This window comes from Anomaloglossus baeobatrachus, chromosome 3, assembly GCF_048569485.1.
Source record: "Anomaloglossus baeobatrachus isolate aAnoBae1 chromosome 3, aAnoBae1.hap1, whole genome shotgun sequence".
Classification (NCBI taxonomy): Eukaryota; Metazoa; Chordata; class Amphibia; order Anura; family Aromobatidae; genus Anomaloglossus; species Anomaloglossus baeobatrachus.
In genome coordinates this window covers 1,415,605-1,437,340 of record NC_134355.1, presented here as the reverse complement: position 1 = coordinate 1,437,340, position 21,736 = coordinate 1,415,605, and the positions used below count along the sequence as shown (strand labels likewise).

General features: G+C 46.1%; 1 protein-coding gene across 1 annotated transcript in view; it reads right to left on the bottom strand.

The window, feature by feature from the left end:
• The window catches only part of LOC142295829 (phosphofurin acidic cluster sorting protein 1-like), a 330,571-nt gene that overhangs the window by 100,503 nt on the left and 208,332 nt on the right, over window positions 1-21,736 (bottom strand). Inside the window, exons 8-9 of the mRNA XM_075338917.1 lie at window positions 4,086-4,169; window positions 3,946-3,983 (exon numbers count right to left, since the gene is read on the bottom strand). Of these exons, the coding sequence (XP_075195032.1) occupies window positions 3,946-3,983; window positions 4,086-4,169 (122 nt within the window). The remainder of the gene's footprint in view (window positions 1-3,945; window positions 3,984-4,085; window positions 4,170-21,736) is intronic.

The following is a 21,736-nucleotide window of genomic DNA, read 5'->3' as shown; positions in this document are numbered from 1 at the left end:
TCCAGTGACAGCGGGTAACCTCAGTGACAGCTCAGCTGATCGCGCGGCTGTCTTCATTAGCTGTGTGGAGGTGACCGGAGTGGCAGTGTCTTCTGCTGCTCCGGTCACCTCTATACAGCAGCGCTGGATGCGACGCTGCATCATCCTGGATTCCGCCGGACATGGAGGGCTTTTTGGGGCTGATTAAAGTGGTTAACCAGGGAATATGTTTGTGTTTTTTATTTCTAATAAAGGACTTTTTCGGGTGTGTGTGTGTTTATTTACTGTCACTTACAGATTAATCATGGAGGGTGTCTCATAGATGCCTGACATGATTAATCTAGGACTTATTGGCAGCTATGGGCTGCCAATAACTCCTTATTACCCCGATTTGCCAACGCACCAGGGCAAATCGGGAAGAGCCGGGTACAGTCCCAGAACTGTCGCATCTAATGTATGCGGCAATTCTGGGCGGCTGCTGACTGATATTGTTAGGCTGGGGAGCTCCCCATAACGTGGAGCTCCCCATCCTGAGAATACCAGCCTTCAGCCGTATGGCTTTATCTGGCTGATTTTAAAATTGGGGGGGACCGCACGCCGTTTGTTTTAATTATTTAATTATTTATTTCACTGCACAGTATAGACACGCCCACCGGCTGCTGTGATTGGGTGCAGTGAGACACCTGTCACTCAGCGTGGGGGCGTGTCTCACTGTAACCAATCATAGGCGCCGGTGGGCGGGGAAAGCAGGGAATACGAGATTGTTTAATGGGCGGCCGGCTTTTTCAAAACAGTAAAAGCCGCCGGAGCAGTGTGAATGCCGTGCAGAGCCGGGGATCGGGGATCGGTGAGTATGAGAGAGGGCTGCTCAATTCACTTACTCAGGAGTTTAGCGGTCACCGGTGAGCCCTTCACAGGTGACCGCTAATCAGGACGCGACACAGACAGAGCCGCAGCATGACAATGAAGTCGGGTGAAGTTCACCCGAGTTCATTCTGACAGTGCGGCTCTGTCTGTGTCTGCTGTCATCTGCCATTCAGCTCTGCTACATGGCTGTCTGTGTCTGCTGTCATCTGCCATTCAGCTCTGCTACATGGCTGTCTGTGTCTGCTGTCAGCGGCTATTCAGCTCTGCTACATGGCTGTCTGTGTCTGCTGTCATCTGCCATTCAGCTCTGCTACATGGCTGTCTGTGTCTGCTGTCATCTGCCATGTAGCAGAGCTGAATGGCAGATGACATAGTAAAAACGCATCCCTACACATTACACACGCTTGGCAAGTCAATAAGGTAAAAAAAAAAAAAAAAGGGTGCCCAATGCATACGTCACAGAACACATGATCTAAAGGATCGCACACAAAATTGATCAATTTAACATAGACTACTAACGCTCGTGTGACAGCAAATGAACGACCTACGTGCAATCTCATTCAATCGCATATGCGACCTGGGCGTGTCACATCGCATACGAGATCGCACACCTAATTGTAAGGTGTAAAGCTGGCTTTAGTCTTGTACTGATGTAGTTTGCCTCCTGCTTGTTACCTTTTGTCTTTCTTTGATGCTTCTTTGACACTTCGGGTTTCTTCTGCCTCTTGTATATGTTCTTTCTGGCTTCGTCAGTAATCTCCTTCATATGTCTCCATAATCCCTCAGGATTGCTTTCATGAGAGTCCAGAGATATAAATCAGTTGTACAGATTGTTCCAAAAAGCTTCAGGTATGTTTGTCAAATTGAAGTTGGAAATGACGTGTTGTTTAGTTCTTTTGTGCAGCATGACTCTAATCTTTGCCTTCAAGAGTTCATGATCGGTTCCACAGTCAGCTCTTGGCCTTGTTTTTGCGGTAATTACCAACAACTTCCATCTTTGAGTAAAACAGGATGGTCCAGATCAAATGAAAAATTTCTCCTTTATTGCTTGGAAAGTTCTTGTACACGGGACATCAAATATTGACACGCAAACTGCTATAGTAGCGTATGCATCAACGCGTTTCTGGTGTGCATCTGCCCTTAATCATCTTTGGCCAACAAATATATAGGCCCCATTCAGTGATGTCGATGTGTAGAGACTGCTTCTGGTATTTTGGAAGCAGGTGTTCATGATGGATAGTTGATTTGTCGTATAAAAGCCAATGAACCTTCTGCCAGGCTCCTACACCATGTCTGAACAGAAAAGGCAGCACATACCATAAACCACGTACTCAAAATTCCCATGAAGATTACAACATCACGTGCCTCAGGACAAAGAGATCAAGATCAGTGCTCAGTGGTGATAGATTTTTATACTGTGAGTAATGAAGGAAAGAATTCAACAATGTTTATTGCACCTTTAGGGGCGACACACAAAAAAACTAAAACCTTACCACAATGGAAAGGAAGAGTCCAAGGATTGGAAAGCAGTCCAGTAGGACAGGAAGATAGAAAAGATGAGACATGGTCCACTTACTGGCCACTGACTTAAAGCTGCTAGAACATAAGGAAAAATCCTCCCAGAATATTCTCTGACACAAAGTCTTTCACAACCTTAATTCAAAATTTACTGACATGTTAATTCATTGTTTGCTTACAGTTTATCTATGACATCTACCAATCGAGGATGCCAACCTGTCCGCCACCGTTTCATCTGCTTAAAAACATTAATCATCCAGGAGGTGGTCATTTTGTCCAGCAACCCCGAGACTCAGAATAGGCAATCATCATATCCGCTAATCTACAGTCTTAACATAACCGGACAGTTCCGTCTTCCGAGGATCCGCACAATCTCATTCTCCCATCTAGAATGGGATTCCACCATTTCCAGGGTCCTAAAGGTCAGTGTGCACTTCCTGAGCAGGTCAGAGGTAGAAGACGACTGCATGAATGATCTTATCCTTTTCTGGCTGCCGTGTAGCATTAATGATGTAAGGCCAAGATATAAGGTATTAGCTCATCCTCAGTCACTTCTGACCTCACCAGACTGGTCCCTGCTACTCCTACCAAATGCATCCAACAGCTGACCAGTTACCCCAGAACCTGGGAATATGGACTCTCTCCCTGAAATGTGGAGCAGTGAGGATCCTCTGGAACCGGACTGCAGGCCCAGACCTGACGGACAAGAGTGCCTGAGCTTCCTTCATCCAGTCACAAGCGACCGGCCACTGTGGACTGTGCTTGAATCTGTAGATTCATGTATAGAGATGAGGGAACCTGAAGTTCCGTATTCAGTGTCAACTCAGACTTTTCCCAAAAAAAACACTGTTCGGAGATTTGGTGCTTTTTGTATCTAAACCACTTGCATGAGCATCGCTGTACTCAGGTACGCCTTGTGCTCGGGTACACTCGGTCCTCAGTGCAGTGCGTGAATGGTTTGTACGGGGGTAAAAACAGCATTATCCGATGTAGTGTGCAAGCAAAAAAAAAAAAATATATGGGAAAAACCTCAGCCCACCTGTCCCTGGAAGGGATCTGTTTATAGCTAGCTGCATGTGAGCAGAGACCCGAACTATAACTTCAAATGAAGTTCATAACAAGTCCGGGTCCAAAACCAAACTTTAAAAACGTTCAGCTGAACCAGCAGAACCTGAACTTACATGGGTCCACTCATTCATGCAGCATCATTAATGCATCTCAGGAGCTTACATCCTCCTTCAATCCATCCATGGAGCTTGGGACACCTTAGATACAAGATGTCCTGGCAGTGAAGACACATTGCTCACGGTGCCATGACTCCTCACCATCTGGAGCAGCAGACCAGTCTGAGTGTTGGGGTACATGCCTGGCAGCAGGAGCGCACTGCCTCTGTATTCTTCACTTCTATTTTGGATGTGCACTGGTTTTCTTATGTGGGAGCAGTTCATTGTAGGAGCTCACATGAGCGTTCTAGAGGGAGAGCTTCTAGGTAGACCTAGTGACGACTCCAGGGAGGAAACCTCAGGATTAGTGAAAATGGAGAAAAAAAAAAACAACCAAAAGACAATAAGACAAAATCACTTCTCAACCCAGGTTATAATCCAGGAGCAGAAGAAAGTCTACAACATAAAGGGCAGAATATGGTGTCCTGGGGCAGATAACCCAGCAGAGCCCACTCCCGGGTACAGACCACATATCTGGTACTACACATGCTACATTACCTGCCGGCTCAGGGAGGTGCTGCGGATCAGCTTCCGGGCAAACTTCTTCGGCCTCCTTATCTCTTCATCTTCATCATCAACATCCTAGGCAGCAGAAATGGAGTCTTATGATCACACTTACTCCCTCATCATTACCTCACGGCCTCGTTATGCCATGCGATGGGTGAGGATTACTCTCATTCCCTTTCCTATGTCTAAAGAGAACATTATAGAGATCCACAGACATCTCCATATTAACCGGATAGAAAGAGCAGCAGATGTATCTCCTGTGCCGGGAACGTGACCCAGGACCTCGGAGTCCAGAAACTCTGATCCAGAAAGCTTCAACTAAAACTGGTACCACTGAGCAAAAGTCACAAAATGCTGCAGATTAAGAAGCATCAGATAAAGCAATGATTGTCATCACTTAAGAAGATGCAAAGTGAAGAAAATAGAAATATAGATCCCACCAAACGTAGATTCCCACCAGACATAGGGTCCCACCAGACGCAGGGTGCCAACAGACGTAGATTCCCACCAGACATAGGGTCCCACCAGACATAGGGTCCCACCAGGGGTAGGGTCCCACCAAGTGTAGGGTCCCACCAGACGTACACTCCCACCAGACGTAGGGTCCCAACAGACGTAGGGTCCCACCAGGGGTAGGGTCCCACCAAGTGTAGGGTCCCACCAGACGTAGACTCCCACCAGACGTAGACTCCCACCAAGTGTAGGGTCCCACCAGACGTAGACTCCCACCAGACGTAGACTCCCACCAGACGTAGGGTTCCCCCAGACGTATTTGTGGCCGCCCGTCGCCTTCAGAGCATCATTGCTGATAGGTACACAGTCATATTCTGGTCTATGAGGAATCAATTACCAAACCGCTGATGATGATTATGATGATGATGATCAGCCTCTGCACTCGTAGGCTGAAAACACAGTATTTAACTGAAACGGAAACAGCTGTGTCGGACATTTAAAACTGAATGAGAAACAGCCAAAGTCTGCTACATAGGTAAGGACGTAAAAAACAAATCAACTGCATCTGCAACTAAAAGACAGCAAGTGTGAACAGGTGCCAGCCCCTATAACTACACAACACACAATCATCCTCCTCACAGTCACACACCTACTTCTCCCAACCAGTCTGTTTTCTACTGGTATGTTGCTTTGCTGCAATCTTCCCCATATCTCACTGAATTGAATATTCTTCTAACTCTTTGATCCCAGTTCACACCTGTCTATATCTCCTCCATCTTAAAGGGAACCTGTAAGGTGCAATATGCAGCCAGGACACGAACAGTTCTGGGTGCATATTGCTAATCCCTGCCTAACCGTCACAGTATACACTAACATATACAAAGAGATCTATAGAAAAAGTATTTCTAAAGATTGTTTATTATATGCTAAGGAAGCCAGCGTCTAGTCACAACGATGTGAGTTCCCTTGGCTAGTCGGCCCACACAGTATGGCAGCACGTCCCTGTGGGCGTACTAACATGCTAATGAATGCGCAGTGACGCTACACATACCTCACTGTTCATGGCGGCCGGCGGAGGATGGATGCGCATGATCCAAAGTCCCCAGGACTTACGGTCATGCACACTGTACCTCTCTGAAGCCGGGAAACTTACACCCGGAATCAATTTAGTGCCCATCATCGGAAGTCCTGGGGACTCCGGATCATGTGAATACATGCTCCTCCGGCCACCATTAAAGGCCCCGTTACACGCAACGACATATCTAACGATATATCGCCAGGGTCACGGATTCCGTGATGCACATCTGGCATCGTTAGCGACGTCGTTGCGTGTGACACCAACGAGCGGCCGTTAACTGGAAAATGCTCACCAAATCGCCCATCGTTGACACGTCTTTCATTTAAAAAAAAAATCGTTGGTTGTTGAGGACGCAGGTTGTTCGTCATTCCCAAGGCAGCACACATCGCTACGTATGACACCGCAGGAACGAGGAACAACACCTTACCTGTGGCCGCCGGCAATGAGGAAGGAGGTGGGCAGGATATTCTGCTTGCTCATCTCCGCCCCTCCGCTTCTATTGGGCGGTTGCTTAGTGACGCCGCTGTGATGCCAAATGAACCTCCCCCTTTGAAAGGAGGCGGTTCGCCGGCCACAGCGACGTCGCAGAGCAGGTAAGTCCGTGTGACGGGTGTAAGCGATGTTGTGCGACACGGGCAGCGATTTTCCCATGACGCAAAAACGACGGGAGCGGGTGCTTTCACCAGTGACATCGCTAGCGATGTATTTGTGTTTTGCATGTAACCCCTTCTCATGTACAGCACTGGGAATCAATGGTGCTCTATAAATAATAATAATAATAATAATCCTCCTCACAGTCACAAACATACTTCCCCCAATCATCCACACAGTCACATACATACTTCCCCTAATCCTCCTCACAGTCACATACATAGTTCCCCCAATCCTCCTCACAGTCACATACATACATCCCCCAATCATCCTCACAATCACATACATACTTCCCCAATCATCCACACAGTCACATACATACTTCCCCAATCATCCTCACAGTCACATACATACTTCCCGTAATCCTCCTCACAGTCACATACATACTTCCCGTAATCCTCCTCACAGTCACATACATACTTCCCCTAATCCTCCTCACAGTCACATACATACTTCCCCCAATCATCCACACAGTCACATACATACTTCCCCCAATCATCCTCACAGTCACATACATACTTCCCCCAATCCTCCTCACAGTCACATACATACTTCCCCCAATCATCCACACAGTCACATACATACTTCCCCCAATCATCCTCACAGTCACATACATACTTCCCCCAATCCTCCTCACAGTCACATACATACTTCCCGTAATCCTCCTCACAGTCACATACACACTTCCCCCAATCATCCACACAGTCACATACATACTTCCCCCAATCCTCCTCACAGTCACATACATACTTCCCCCAATCCTCCTCACAGTCACATACATACTTCCCCCAATCCTCCTCACAGTCACATACATACTTCCCGCAATCCTCCTCCCAGTCACATACATACTTCCTCCAATCATCCACACAGTCACATACATACTTCCCCTAATCATCCACACAGTCACATACATACTTCCCCCAATCATCCTCACAGTCACATACATACTTCCCCTAATCATCCTCACAGTCACATACATACTTCCCCCAATCATCCACACAGTCACATACACACTTCCCCCAATCATCCACACAGTCACATACATACTTCCCCCAATCCTCCTCACAGTCACATACATACTTCCCCCAATCCTCCTCACAGTCACATACATACTTCCCCCAATCATCCACACAGTTACATACATACTTCCCCCAATCATCCACACAGTCACATACATACTTCCCCCAATCATCCACACAGTCACATACATACTTCCTCCAATCATCCTCACAGTCACATACATACTTCCTCCAATCATCCACACAGTCACATACATACTTCCCCTAATCATCCACACAGTCACATACATACTTCCCCCAATCATCCTCACAGTCACATACATACTTCCCCCAATCATCCACACAGTCACATACATACTTCCCCCAATCATCCTCACAGTCACATACATACTTCCTCCAATCATCCACACAGTCACATACATACTTCCCCTAATCATCCACACAGTCACATACATACTTCCCCCAATCATCCACACAGTCACATACATACTTCCCCCAATCATCCACACAGTCACATACATACTTCCCCTAATCATCCACACAGTCACATACATACTTCCCCCAATCATCCACACAGTCACATACATACTTCCCCCAATCATCCACACAGTCACATACATACTTCCCCCAATCATCCACACAGTCACATACATACTTCCCCCAATCCTCCTCACAGTCACATACATACTTCCTCCAATCCTCCTCACAGTCACATACATACTTCCCCCAATCCTCCTCACAGTCACATACATACTTCCCCCAATCCTCCTCACAGTCACATACATACTTCCCGTAATCCTCCTCACAGTCACATACATACTTCCCCCAATCATCCACACAGTCACATACATACTTCCCCCAATCATCCACACAGTCACATACATACTTCCTCCAATCATCCACACAGTCACATACATACTTCCTCCAATCCTCCTCACAGTCACATACATACTTCCCCCAATCCTCCTCACAGTCACATACATACTTCCCCCAATCCTCCTCACAGTCACATACATACTTCCCCCAATCCTCCTCACAGTCACATACATACTTCCCCCAATCCTCCTCACAGTCACATACATACTTCCCCCAATCATCCACACAGTCAAATACATACTTCCCGCAATCATCCACACAGTCACATACATACTTCCCCCAATCCTCCTCACAGTCACATACATACTTCCTCCAATCCTCCTCACAGTCACATACATACTTCCACTAATCATCCACACAGTCACATACATACGTCCCCCAATCATCCACACAGTCACATACATACTTCCCCCAATCATCCACACAGTCACATACATACTTCCCCCAATCCTCCTCACAGTCACATACATACTTCCCCCAATCCTCCTCACAGTCACATACATACTTCCCCCAATCCTCCTCACAGTCACATACATACTTCCCCCAATCCTCCTCACAGTCACATACATACTTCCCCCAATCATCCACACAGTCACATACATACTTCCCCCAATCCTCCTCACAGTCACATACATACTTCCCCCAATCATCCACACAGTCACATACATACTTCCCCCAATCCTCCTCACAGTCACATACATACTTCCCCCAATCCTCCTCACAGTCACATACATACTTCCCCCAATCATCCACACAGTCACATACATACTTCCCCCAATCCTCCTCACAGTCACATACATACTTCCCCCAATCATCCACACAGTCACATACATACTTCCCCCAATCATCCACACAGTCACATACATACTTCCCCCAATCCTCCTCACAGTCACATACATACTTCCCGCAATCCTCCTCACAGTCACATACATACTTCCCCCAATCATCCACACAGTCACATACATACTTCCTCCAATCATCCACACAGTCACATACATACTTCCCCCAATCCTCCTCACAGTCACATACATACTTCCCCCAATCCTCCTCACAGTCACATACATACTTCCCCCAATCCTCCTCACAGTCACATACATACTTCCCCCAATCCTCCTCACAGTCACATACATACTTCCCCCAATCATCCACACAGTCACATACATACTTCCCCCAATTCTCCTCACAGTCACATACATACTTCCCCCAATCATCCACACAGTCACATACATACTTCCCCCAATCCTCCTCACAGTCACATACATACTTCCCCCAATCCTCCTCACAGTCACATACATAGTTCCCCCAATCATCCACACAGTCACATACATACTTCCCCTAATCAACCACACAGTCACATACATACTTCCCCCAATCATCCTCACAGTCACATACATACTTCCCGCAATCCTCCTCACAGTCACATACATACTTCCCCCAATCATCCACACAGTCACATACATACTTCCCCCAATCCTCCTCACAGTCACATACATACTTCCCCCAATCATCCACACAGTCAAATACATACTTCCCGCAATCATCCACACAGTCACATACATACTTCCCCCAATCCTCCTCACAGTCACATACATACTTCCTCCAATCCTCCTCACAGTCACATACATACTTCCACTAATCATCCACACAGTCACATACATACGTCCCCCAATCATCCACACAGTCACATACATACTTCCCCCAATCATCCACACAGTCACATACATACTTCCCCCAATCCTCCTCACAGTCACATACATACTTCCCCCAATCCTCCTCACAGTCACATACATACTTCCCCCAATCCTCCTCACAGTCACATACATACTTCCCCCAATCCTCCTCACAGTCACTTACATACTTCCCCCAATCATCCACACAGTCACATACATACTTCCCCCAATCCTCCTCACAGTCACATACATACTTCCCCCAATCATCCACACAGTCACATACATACTTCCCCCAATCCTCCTCACAGTCACATACATACTTCCCCCAATCCTCCTCACAGTCACATACATACTTCCCCCAATCATCCACATAGTCACATACATACTTCCCCCAATCCTCCTCACAGTCACATACATACTTCCCCCAATCATCCACACAGTCACATACATACTTCCCCCAATCATCCACACAGTCACATACATACTTCCCCCAATCCTCCTCACAGTCACATACATACTTCCCGCAATCCTCCTCACAGTCACATACATACTTCCCCCAATCATCCACACAGTCACATACATACTTCCTCCAATCATCCACACAGTCACATACATACTTCCCCCAATCCTCCTCACAGTCACATACATACTTCCCCCAATCCTCCTCACAGTCACATACATACTTCCCCCAATCCTCCTCACAGTCACATACATACTTCCCCCAATCCTCCTCACAGTCACATACATACTTCCCCCAATCATCCACACAGTCACATACATACTTCCCCCAATTCTCCTCACAGTCACATACATACTTCCCCCAATCATCCACACAGTCACATACATACTTCCCCCAATCCTCCTCACAGTCACATACATACTTCCCCCAATCCTCCTCACAGTCACATACATAGTTCCCCCAATCATCCACACAGTCACATACATACTTCCCCTAATCAACCACACAGTCACATACATACTTCCCCCAATCATCCTCACAGTCACATACATACTTCCCGCAATCCTCCTCACAGTCACATACATACTTCCCCCAATCATCCACACAGTCACATACATACTTCCCCCAATCCTCCTCACAGTCACATACATACTTCCCCCAATCCTCCTCACAGTCGCATACATACTTCCCCAAATCATCCACACAGTCACATACATACTTCCCCCAATCATCCACACAGTCACATACATACTTCCCCCAATCATCCACACAGTCACATACATACTTCCCCCAATCATCCACACAGTCACATACATACTTCCCCCAATCATCCACACAGTCACATACATACTTCCCCCAATCCTCCTCACAGTCACATACATACTTCCCCCAATCATCCACACAGTCACATACATACTTCCCCCAATCCTCCTCACAGTCACATACATACTTCCCCCAATCCTCCTCACAGTCACATACATACTTCCCCCAATCCTCCTCACAGTCACATACATACTTCCCCCAATCATCCACACAGTCACATACATACTTCCCCCAATCATCCTCACAGTCACATACATACTTCCCCCAATCATCCTCACAGTCACATACATACTTCCCCTAATCCTCCTCACAGTCACATACATACTTCCCCCAATCATCCACACAGTCACATATATACTTCCCCCAATCCTCCTCACAGTCACATACATACTTCCCCCAATCATCCACACAGTCACATACATACTTCCCCCAATCATCCACACAGTCACATACATACTTCCCCCAATCCTTCTCACAGTCACATACATACTTCCCGTAATCCTCCTCACAGTCACATACATACTTCCCCCAATCCTCCTCACAGTCACATACATACTTCCCCCAATCCTCCTCACAGTCACATACATACTTCCCCCAATCCTCCTCACAGTCACATACATACTTCCCCCAATCCTCCTCACAGTCACATACATACTTCCCCCAATCATCCACACAGTCACATACATACTTCCCGCAATCATCCTCACAGTCACATACATACTTCCCCCAATCATCCTCACAGTCACATACATACTTCCCCCAATCCTTCTCACAGTCACATACATACTTCCCGTAATCCTCCTCACAGTCACATACATACTTCCCCCAATCATCCACACAGTCACATACATACTTCCCCCAATCCTCCTCACAGTCACATACATACTTCCCCCAATCCTCCTCACAGTCACATACATACTTCCCCCAATCATCCACACAGTCACATACATACTTCCCGCAATCATCCTCACAGTCACATACATACTTCCCCCAATCATCCTCACAGTCACATACATACTTCCCCTAATCCTCCTCACAGTCACATACATACTTCCCCCAATCATCCACACAGTCACATACATACTTCCCCCAATCCTCCTCACAGTCACATACATACTTCCCCCAATCATCCACACAGTCACATACATACTTCCCCTAATCCTCCTCACAGTCACATACATACTTCCCCCAATCATCCACACAGTCACATACTTCCCCCAATCCTCCTCACAGTCACATACATACTTCCCCCAATCATCCACACAGTCACATACATACTTCCCCTAATCCTCCTCACAGTCACATACATACTTCCCCCAATCCTCCTCACAGTCACATACATACTTCCCCCAATCCTCCTCACAGTCACATACATACTTCCCCCAATCATCCACACAGTCACATACATACTTCCCCCAATCCTCCTCACAGTCACATACATACTTCCCCCAATCATCCACACAGTCACATACATACTTCCCCCAATCCTCCTCACAGTCACATACATACTTCCCCCAATCATCCACACAGTCACATACATACTTCCCCCAATCATCCTCACAGTCACATACATACTTCCCCAATCATCCTCACAGTCACATACATACTTCCCCCAATCATCCACACAGTCACATACATACTTCCCCCAATCATCCTCACAGTCACATACATACTTCCCCAATCATCCTCACAGTCACATACATACTTCCCCAATCATCCTCACAGTCACATACATACTTCCCGTAATCCTCCTCACAGTCACATACATACTTCCCCCAATCATCCTCACAGTCACATACATACTTCCCCCAATCATCCTCACAGTCACATACATACTTCCCCCAATCATCTACACAGTCACATACATACTTCCCCCAATCATCCACACAGTCACATACATACTTCCCCCAATCATCCACACAGTCACATACATACTTCCCCCAATCCTCCTCACAGTCACATACATACTTCCCGTAATCCTCCTCACAGTCACATACATACTTCCCCCAATCCTCCTCACAGTCACATACATACTTCCCCCAATCATCCACATAGTCACATACATACTTCCTCCACTCATCCTCACAGTCACATATATACTTCCCGTAATCCTCCTCACAGTCACATACATACTTCCCCCAATCATCCTCACAGTCACATACATACTTCCTCCAATCATCCACACAGTCACATACATACTTCCCCCAATCATCCACACAGTCACATACATACTTACCCTAATCCTCCTCACAGTCACATACATACTTCCCCCAATCATCCTCACAGTCACATACATACTTCCTCCAATCATCCACACAGTCACATACATACTTCCCCCAATCATCCACACAGTCACATACATACTTCCCCTAATCCTCCTCACAGTCACATACATACTTCCCCCAATCCTCCTCACAGTCACATACATAGTTCCCCCAATCATCCACACAGTCACATACATACTTCCCCTAATCCTCCTCACAGTCACATACATACTTCCCCCAATCCTCCTCACAGTCACATACATACTTCCCCTAATCCTCCTCACAGTCACATAAATACTTCCCCCAATCCTCCTCACAGTCACATACATACTTCCCCGAATCATCCTCACAGTCACATACATACTTCCCCTAATTCTCCTCACAGTCACATACATACTTCCCCCAATCCTCCTCACAGTCACATACATACTTCCCCCAATCCTCCTCACAGTCACATACATACTTCCCCCAATCATCCTCACAGTCACATACATACTTCCCCCAATCCTCCTCACAGTCACATACATACTTCCCCTAATCATCCACACAGTCACATACATACTTCCCCTAATCATCCACACAGTCACATACATACTTCCCCTAAGTCTCCTCACAGTCACATACATACTTCCCCCAATCCTCCTCTGTTATGATCTAGAAGCCGTGGAGGATCACAAAAAATCCCATTATTAAGGAAAAAACTAAACCACAAGAGTAGTTGGAATTTGAGCTGACCGCAATCCCCTATCTATCAGACAACACTAGAAGTAGCATTGGGCTTTTTCCAACACACCTAGACACTTCGTCACTGCCAGAGAAATTTGCTACACCTCAGATAGAAATGAGGAATCCTAACTTGCCTCAGAGTAAGAAATAGCAAGCCCCCAACATGCAACAACGGTGATGTAAGAAAACACAATACACAGATAGAAAATATAGATTAGCAAAAGTGAGGCCTGACTTACTAGATAGAACGGGACAGGCAGGATAACTGATTGCGGCCAGCACAAAACCCTGCAAAAAATACCAATCTCTTGATAGGAAAAAAAAACCCTGAGACCACCCGGTCTCTCTCCCGCTATATCAGGTACTTTTGTGCTAGACATTTAAACAGAACTGAAGATATAATGGGAAGAAACAAAATCACAGAACAAATAATATGAACAGGAAGCAAGCTCCCTTTCTTGCTGGAGGAACTGCCCTGCTTACAAAAGCAGAGAGACAGATTCTCACATACAAGAAACAAAACACAGAACCAAATGGATTATGCAGAAACACTCTTAAGTAAAAATTGAGCAATTAAACATAGAAACAATAAACTTATCTGGAGTAGATTCAGGCACAGAATAAATGGGAAAAACAAAAGGGAAAACTCCCAGCCATCTTCAGAAGCAGGCAGGAACATTTATCACCGGTGACTGCCAGGTACAAAATGCTCTCCTAAATACACTAGGCTGATCTGCAATAGGACTTCCTAGATTCCTAATTAATTCCATCACCGGTCTAAATCACAGATTGAAACTAAGCTTCATTACCATTCCTGGCCATCAGAGGGGGCTCCATACCAGCACCCACTCGGATAACATTCACAATAATACCACCCCTTGAGGAGTGGTCACCAAAGCCTCACCAGAGCCACCGGGTCTGTCAGGATGGGCATGATGAATAGCACAAACCAATCTATCAGTGTGAATGTCAGAAGCAAAAACCCAGGAATTGTCCTCCTGACCATAACCCTTCCACTTAAGGTACTGAAGCTTACGTCTATTAAGGCGGGAATCCAACATTTTCTCTACTTCATACTCTAGATCCCCATCTACCAACACAGGGTCAGCAGGCGCCGCCGTGGGAACTGCTGGTTCCACATGTTTCTTCAACAAAGACTTATGAAACACATTGTGCATTTTAAACGACTCAGGGAGAGCCAAACGAAAAGATACGGGATTAATAATCTCCGAAATCTTTTAGGGTCCAATAAATCTTGGCTTTAATTTAGGAGAAGAAAATCTCATAAGAATATTTTTGGAGGACAACCAAACCATGTCCGCCACTTTAAACCAGGACCAACAGTCCTATGCCGCTTGGCAAACCATTGGGCATTCTCCTGGGCCTGAAACAATTTGTCCACTAGCTGACCCCAAATCTGCTACATTCTCTCCACCACAGAATCAACTCCCGGACAGGCCGAAGCCTCAACCATCCCCGAAGAGAACCTGGGATGAAATACAAAATTGCAGAAAAACGGAGACATCAAAGTGGCAGAGCTCGCCCTATTATTGAGAGCAAACGGCCAATGGCAAAAACGAAATCCAGTCATCCTGATTCGCAGATACAAAACACCTCAAATAGGTTTCCAAGGTCTGGTTTATTTTCTCAGTCTGACCATTGGTCTGAGGATGAAACGCAGAAGAAAAATACAGTTCAATGCCTAATCTAGAACAAATTGCTCTCCAAAATCTGGACACAAACTGCACTCCTCTGTCTGACACAATATTCTCAGGAATACCATGTAAATGAACCACCTGTTGAAAAAACAAGGGCACCAACTGTGAAGAAGAAGGCAACTTAAGCCTGCTTTACACGTTTCAATATGTCGTGCGATTGCATTTGCGATCGCACCCGCCCCCATCGTTTGTGCGGCACGGGCAATTTGTGGGCGTCGAACATCCACTTCCTGAAGGGGGAGGGAAGTTCGGCGTCACAGTGACGTCACACAGCGGCCGGCCAATAGAAGCGGAGGGGCAGAGATGAGCGGGACGTAAACATCCCGCCCACCGCCTTCCTTCTGCATTGCCGGCGGGACGCAGGTAAGCTGTGTTCATCGTTCCCGGGGTGTCACACGGAGCGATGTGTGCTGCCCCGGGTACAATGAACAACAGGACGTGCGATTTTTAGAAAATGAGCGACGTGTCAGCGATGAACGAGAAGGTGAGTATTTCTGCTCGTTCATAGCTGTCACACGCTATGATATCACTAACGATGCCGGATGTGTGTCACGTACGACGTGACCCCGCCGACATCTCATTAGATATATCGTAGCGTGTAAAGCCCGCTTTAGGCAATTACCAAATGGACCATCTTAGAAAATCTGTCACTAATAACCCAAATAACCGTCATCTTCTGAGAGACAGGAAGATCCAAATTAAAATCCATAGCGATATTAGTCCAAGGTCTCTTCGGTACAAGCAATGGCAATAACAGCCCACTAGAACGTGCACAACAAGGCTTAGATCTAGAACAAACCCCACAAGATTGCACAAAACTCCTAACATCCCGAGATAAAGAAGGCCACCAAAAAGACCTACTCACTAGATCCCTAGTACCAAAAATCCCAGGATGACCAGCCAAAACGGAACAATGAAACTCGGACAGAACTCTAGTCCTCCATTGATCAGGAACATACAGTTTCCCCACAGGACATCTCTCAGCATTGTCCCTATGAAATCTCTCAAGTGCTAACCTCAAATCGGGCGAAATAGCGGAGAGGACCACACCTTCATTCAGGATGGTAGATGGCTCAGCAACATCAAGAGAATCAGCAAAGAAACTTCTAGAGAGGGCATTTGCTTTAATATTCTTGGTGCCCGGTAGAAAAGAGACCACAAAATCGAAACGCATAAATAAAGAGAGCCCACCTGGCCTGCCTAGGATGCAGTCTCTTAGCAGATTCAAGATAGGTCAGATTCTTATGATCAGTGACCCCCACAATTTAATGTCTAGCCCCGTCCAACCAATGTTTCCATTCTTCAAAAGCCCACTTCATAGCCAATGATTCCCGAATACCCACATCATAGTTTCGTTCAGATGGAGAAAATTTTCAAGAGAAGAAGGCGCAAGGCTTCAGTTTGGAGCAGGAGCTGTTTTGTCTCAAAGAGATCCTATAACATCTAATCTCTGAGGCATCTATCTCCACTTCAAACAGAAGAGAAACATCAGGTTGCCTCAGGACTGGAGCAGAAATGAACCTCTTTATAAGCTCCTGAAAGGCCATAATGGCCTCTGGGGTCCAATTCTCAACATCAGCTCCTTTTTGTTCAAATCTGTCAAAGGTTTAACCACACTCGAGAAATTGCCTATAAATTAATGGTAGAAATTTGCAAAACCCAAAATTTCTGAAGGGATTTCAAAGACGTAGGCTGAACCCAGTCATAAATGGCCTGAACCTTGACTGGATCCATTTCAATAGAAGCCGGGGACAAAATAAACCCCAAAAAGGAAATTTTTTTGTACGCCAAAGAGACATTTTGACCTCTTAACGTACAATGCGTTGTTCTTAAGAACCTGAAAAACAGTCCGATCTTGCTCAGTATGAGAATCCCAATCATCAGAAAAAATAAAAATATCATCCAAATAGACGATCAGAAATTTACCAATCAGTTCCCGGAAAATATCAGTTCTGAATGACTGGAAGACGGGCATTAGTGAGCCCAAAAGGCATCACTAGGTACTCAAAATGCCCCTCAGGGGTATTAAAGGCCGTCTTCCATTCATCCCCCTCCTTGATTCGAATGAGATTTTACGCTCCACTAGGATCAAGTTTAGTAAACCACTTAGCCCTCTTAACTCTGGAAAACAGATCTGACATCAGGGGTAAAGGATACTGATATGTAACGGTGATTTTATTAAGGAGGCGATGGCCAATACAAGGTCTCATTGACCCATCCTTCTTGGACACAAAGAAAAACCGGCACCCAGGGGTGAAGATGACGGTCTAATATGTCCTTTCTCCAATTACTCCTTATTATAGGTTCACATAGCATCATGTTTGGGCACAAATAGATTGAAAATCCGTCCCTTAGGAAATTTGCAACCTGGCACCAAGTCAATGGCACAATCACACTCCCTATGGGGAGGCAAGGAATCAGATCCAGTCTCATTAAACAAATCAAGGAAGTCTGACAAATATTCAGGTACATCGTGTGTCTGAGCAGAAATAGACAACACAGGTCATTATGCACACGTTGACAACCCCAACTAACCACAGACAAGGATCTCCAATCTAGAACTGGATTATGGGTCAGCCAAGGGAATCCCAGCACCAAAATATCATGCAAGTTGTGTAGTACCAAAAATTTACAATTCTGATGAGCTGGTGCAACCCTCATAGTCACCTGGGTCCAAAACTGGGGTTTATTCTCAGCTAAAGGAGTAGAATCAATGCCCCTTAAAGAAATATGAGCATGCAGAGGTACCATAGGAAAACCACAACCCTTAGCAAACCCAAAATCCATCAAGTTCAGGGCGGCCCCTGAATCAAGAAAAGCCGTAGCAGAAAACAAGGATAACGAGTAAATTAAAGAGACTGACAAAATAAATTTAGGTTGCCCAGTCCCTACAGTAAATAAACGAGCAAATCTCTTTTCTCATTTAGGGCAGACAGAGATAGTGTGAGACGCGTCTTCAGAATAGAAACACAACTTGTTTCTCCGTCTAAAATCTGCTGTTCAGTATTAGAGAGGACCCTATCACACTGCATAGGCTCCGAAGACTGTTCCGCAAGCATGACATCAGCACATACAGTGCCTTGCAAAAGTATTCAGCCCCTTTGAATTGTTCACCCTTTTCCCACATTTCAGGCTTCAAACAGAAAGATAATAGAAAATAGAAAACATCCGCCAAGAGATCAGCTCCCAGCCACCAAGCTTTGTGAATCCCATCCCTCGCCACATCCCATCCAGCTCACTTTCCACATTTGACCCAGTCACAGAGGAGGAAGTCTCCAGGCTCCTCTCCTCCTCTCGTCCTACCACTTGCCCTACTGATCCCTTCCCCTCACCTCTACTCCAGTCCCTCTCTCCGGTTGTCGCCACTCACCTAACTAAACTCTTCAATCTGTCTCTCTCTTCTGGAATCTTCCCTTCCTCCCTCAAACACTCTATCATTACTCCATTATTAAAAAAACCTTCCCTTGATCCGTCCTGCACAAGCAACTACAGACCAGTCTCCAATCTCCCCTTCATCTCCAAACTCTTGGAGCGCCTGGTCTGCCCTCGTCTCACCCGCTACCTCTTCTCTCACTCTCTTCTAGATCCTTTACAGTCTGGCTTCCGCCCTTTATACTCAACAGAAACTGCCCTTGTCAAAGTGACCAATGACCTATTGATAGCAAAACGTAACGGTGACCACTCTCTGCTTATTCTTCTTGACCTTTCTGCCGCCTTCGACACTGTTGACCACCATCTCCTTCTCTCTTTGCTCCATTCTATTGGCCTAAAGGACACTGTGCTCTCCTGGTTCTCTTCCTATCTCTCGGGCTGCTCTCCTGGTTCTCTTCCTATCTTTCTGGCCGCTCGTTCAGTGTATCATTTGCTGGCTCCACATCTTCTCCTCTTCCTCTCACTGTTGGGGTCCCTCAAGGTTCAGTCCTTGGCCCTCTTCTTTTCTCCCTCTACACTGCCCCAATTGGTCAGACCATCAGCAGATTTTGCTTTCAGTCCCATCTTTATGCTGATGACACACAGCTATACACCTCCTCCCCTGAGCTCACCCCCGCTGTACTACAGAACACAAGTGACTGCCTGACTGCAGTTTGCAATGTCATGTCTGCTCTCTATCTGAAACGTAACCTTTCCAAAACTGAACTTCTGCTTCTCCCTCCATCTCCCAACCTTCCTAACCCTGACATCTCCCTCTCTGCGTGTGGCACAACGATAAGTCCTAGGCCGCAGGCCGCTGCCTGGGGGTTATACTTGACACTGATCTCTCCTTCACCCCCCACATACAATCTCTTGCCCGCACCTGCCGCTTGCACCTCAAGAACATCTCTAGAATCCGCCCCTTTCTGACAATGGAAACGACAAAAACCCTCACCGTGGCCCTGATCCACTCTCGCCTTGACTACTGTAACTCTCTATTAATTGGTCTCCCCCTAACTAGACTCTCTCCTCTACAGTCCATCCTTAATGCAGCAGCCAGGGTCACCTATCTGGCCAACCGCTACTCGGATGCCTCTGCTCTGTGCCAGTCATTGCACTGGCTGCCCATATATCATAGGATCCAATTCACACTGCTTGTTCTCACCCACAAAGCTCTCCACAGTGCAGCACCCCCCTACATCTCCACCCTCCTCTCTGTCTATCATCCCACCCGTTCTCTACGCTCTGCAAATGACCTTCGACTAACATCCACACTAATTCGAACCTCCCACTCCCGAATCCAAGACTTCTTCCGAGCTGCACCAAACCTCTGGAACGCTCTACCCCAAGAAGTTAGGACAAATCACAACTTACTCAGCTTCAGACGCTCCCTAAAAACGCATCTTTTTAGGGTGGCCTATCACACTCCCTAGCCAAACTAATTTCACCTAATCCCTCTACAACTTCTCAGAACATAACCCCACGTCAAACCCCACGTCAAACTCCATGGCACCCAAATGCATCTCAAGGCTCTGGCCAACTGGTCCAGGAAGCCATCATCTATCCCCCATGAGCTGGCTGGATTGTCATTTTAAATAAACACTTGTACCTTGCCCCTCCCCCCATCTCATTGTAGATTGTAAGCTCTCACGAGCAGGGTTGCCATTTTTCCTTTTAAATATTGTATCCTCTATAATTGTTACTTGTCTGTATATGTTTATGTATATGATATGTATATGTTCCTCCTGAATTGTAAAGCGCTGCGGAATATGTTGGCGCTATAGAAATAAAGATTATTATTATTATTATTAAAAATGTTAATGTTCTGGTGAAGAATCAACAACAAGTGACACAATTGTGAAGATGAAGGACATTTTTTGCTTATTTTAAACTTTTATAAAAAATAAATAACTGTAAATTGTGGTGTGCAATATTATTCATCCCCTGTAAGTGAATCCTTTGTAGCGCCACCTTTTGCTGCGATTACAGCACAGTCTCTTGGGGTATGTGTCTATCAGTTTTGCACATGGAGAGGCTGAAATTCTCGCCCATTCTTTGTAAACAGCTGGAGCTGAGTGAGGTTGGATGGAGGCGTTTGTGAAAAGCAGTTTTTCAGTTTTGAGCTCTTTCCAAAGATTCTCGATTGGGTTCAGGTCTGGGCTGTGACTTGGCCATTCTAACACCTGGACACGGTTATTTGTGAACCATTCCATTGTAGATTTTGCTTTATGTTTGGGATCAGTGTCTTGTTGGAAGACAAATCTCCGTCCCAGTCTCAGGTCTTTTGCAGACTCCAACAGGTTTTCTTCTAGAATGGTCCTGTATTTGGCTCCATCCATCTTCCCATCAATTTTAACAATCTTCCCTGATCCTGCTGAAGAAAAGCAGGCCCAAACCATAATGCTGCCACCACCATGTTTGACAGTGGGGACAGTGTGTTCAGGGTGATGAGCCGTGTTGCTTTTACGCCAAATATATCGTTTGGTATTGTGCC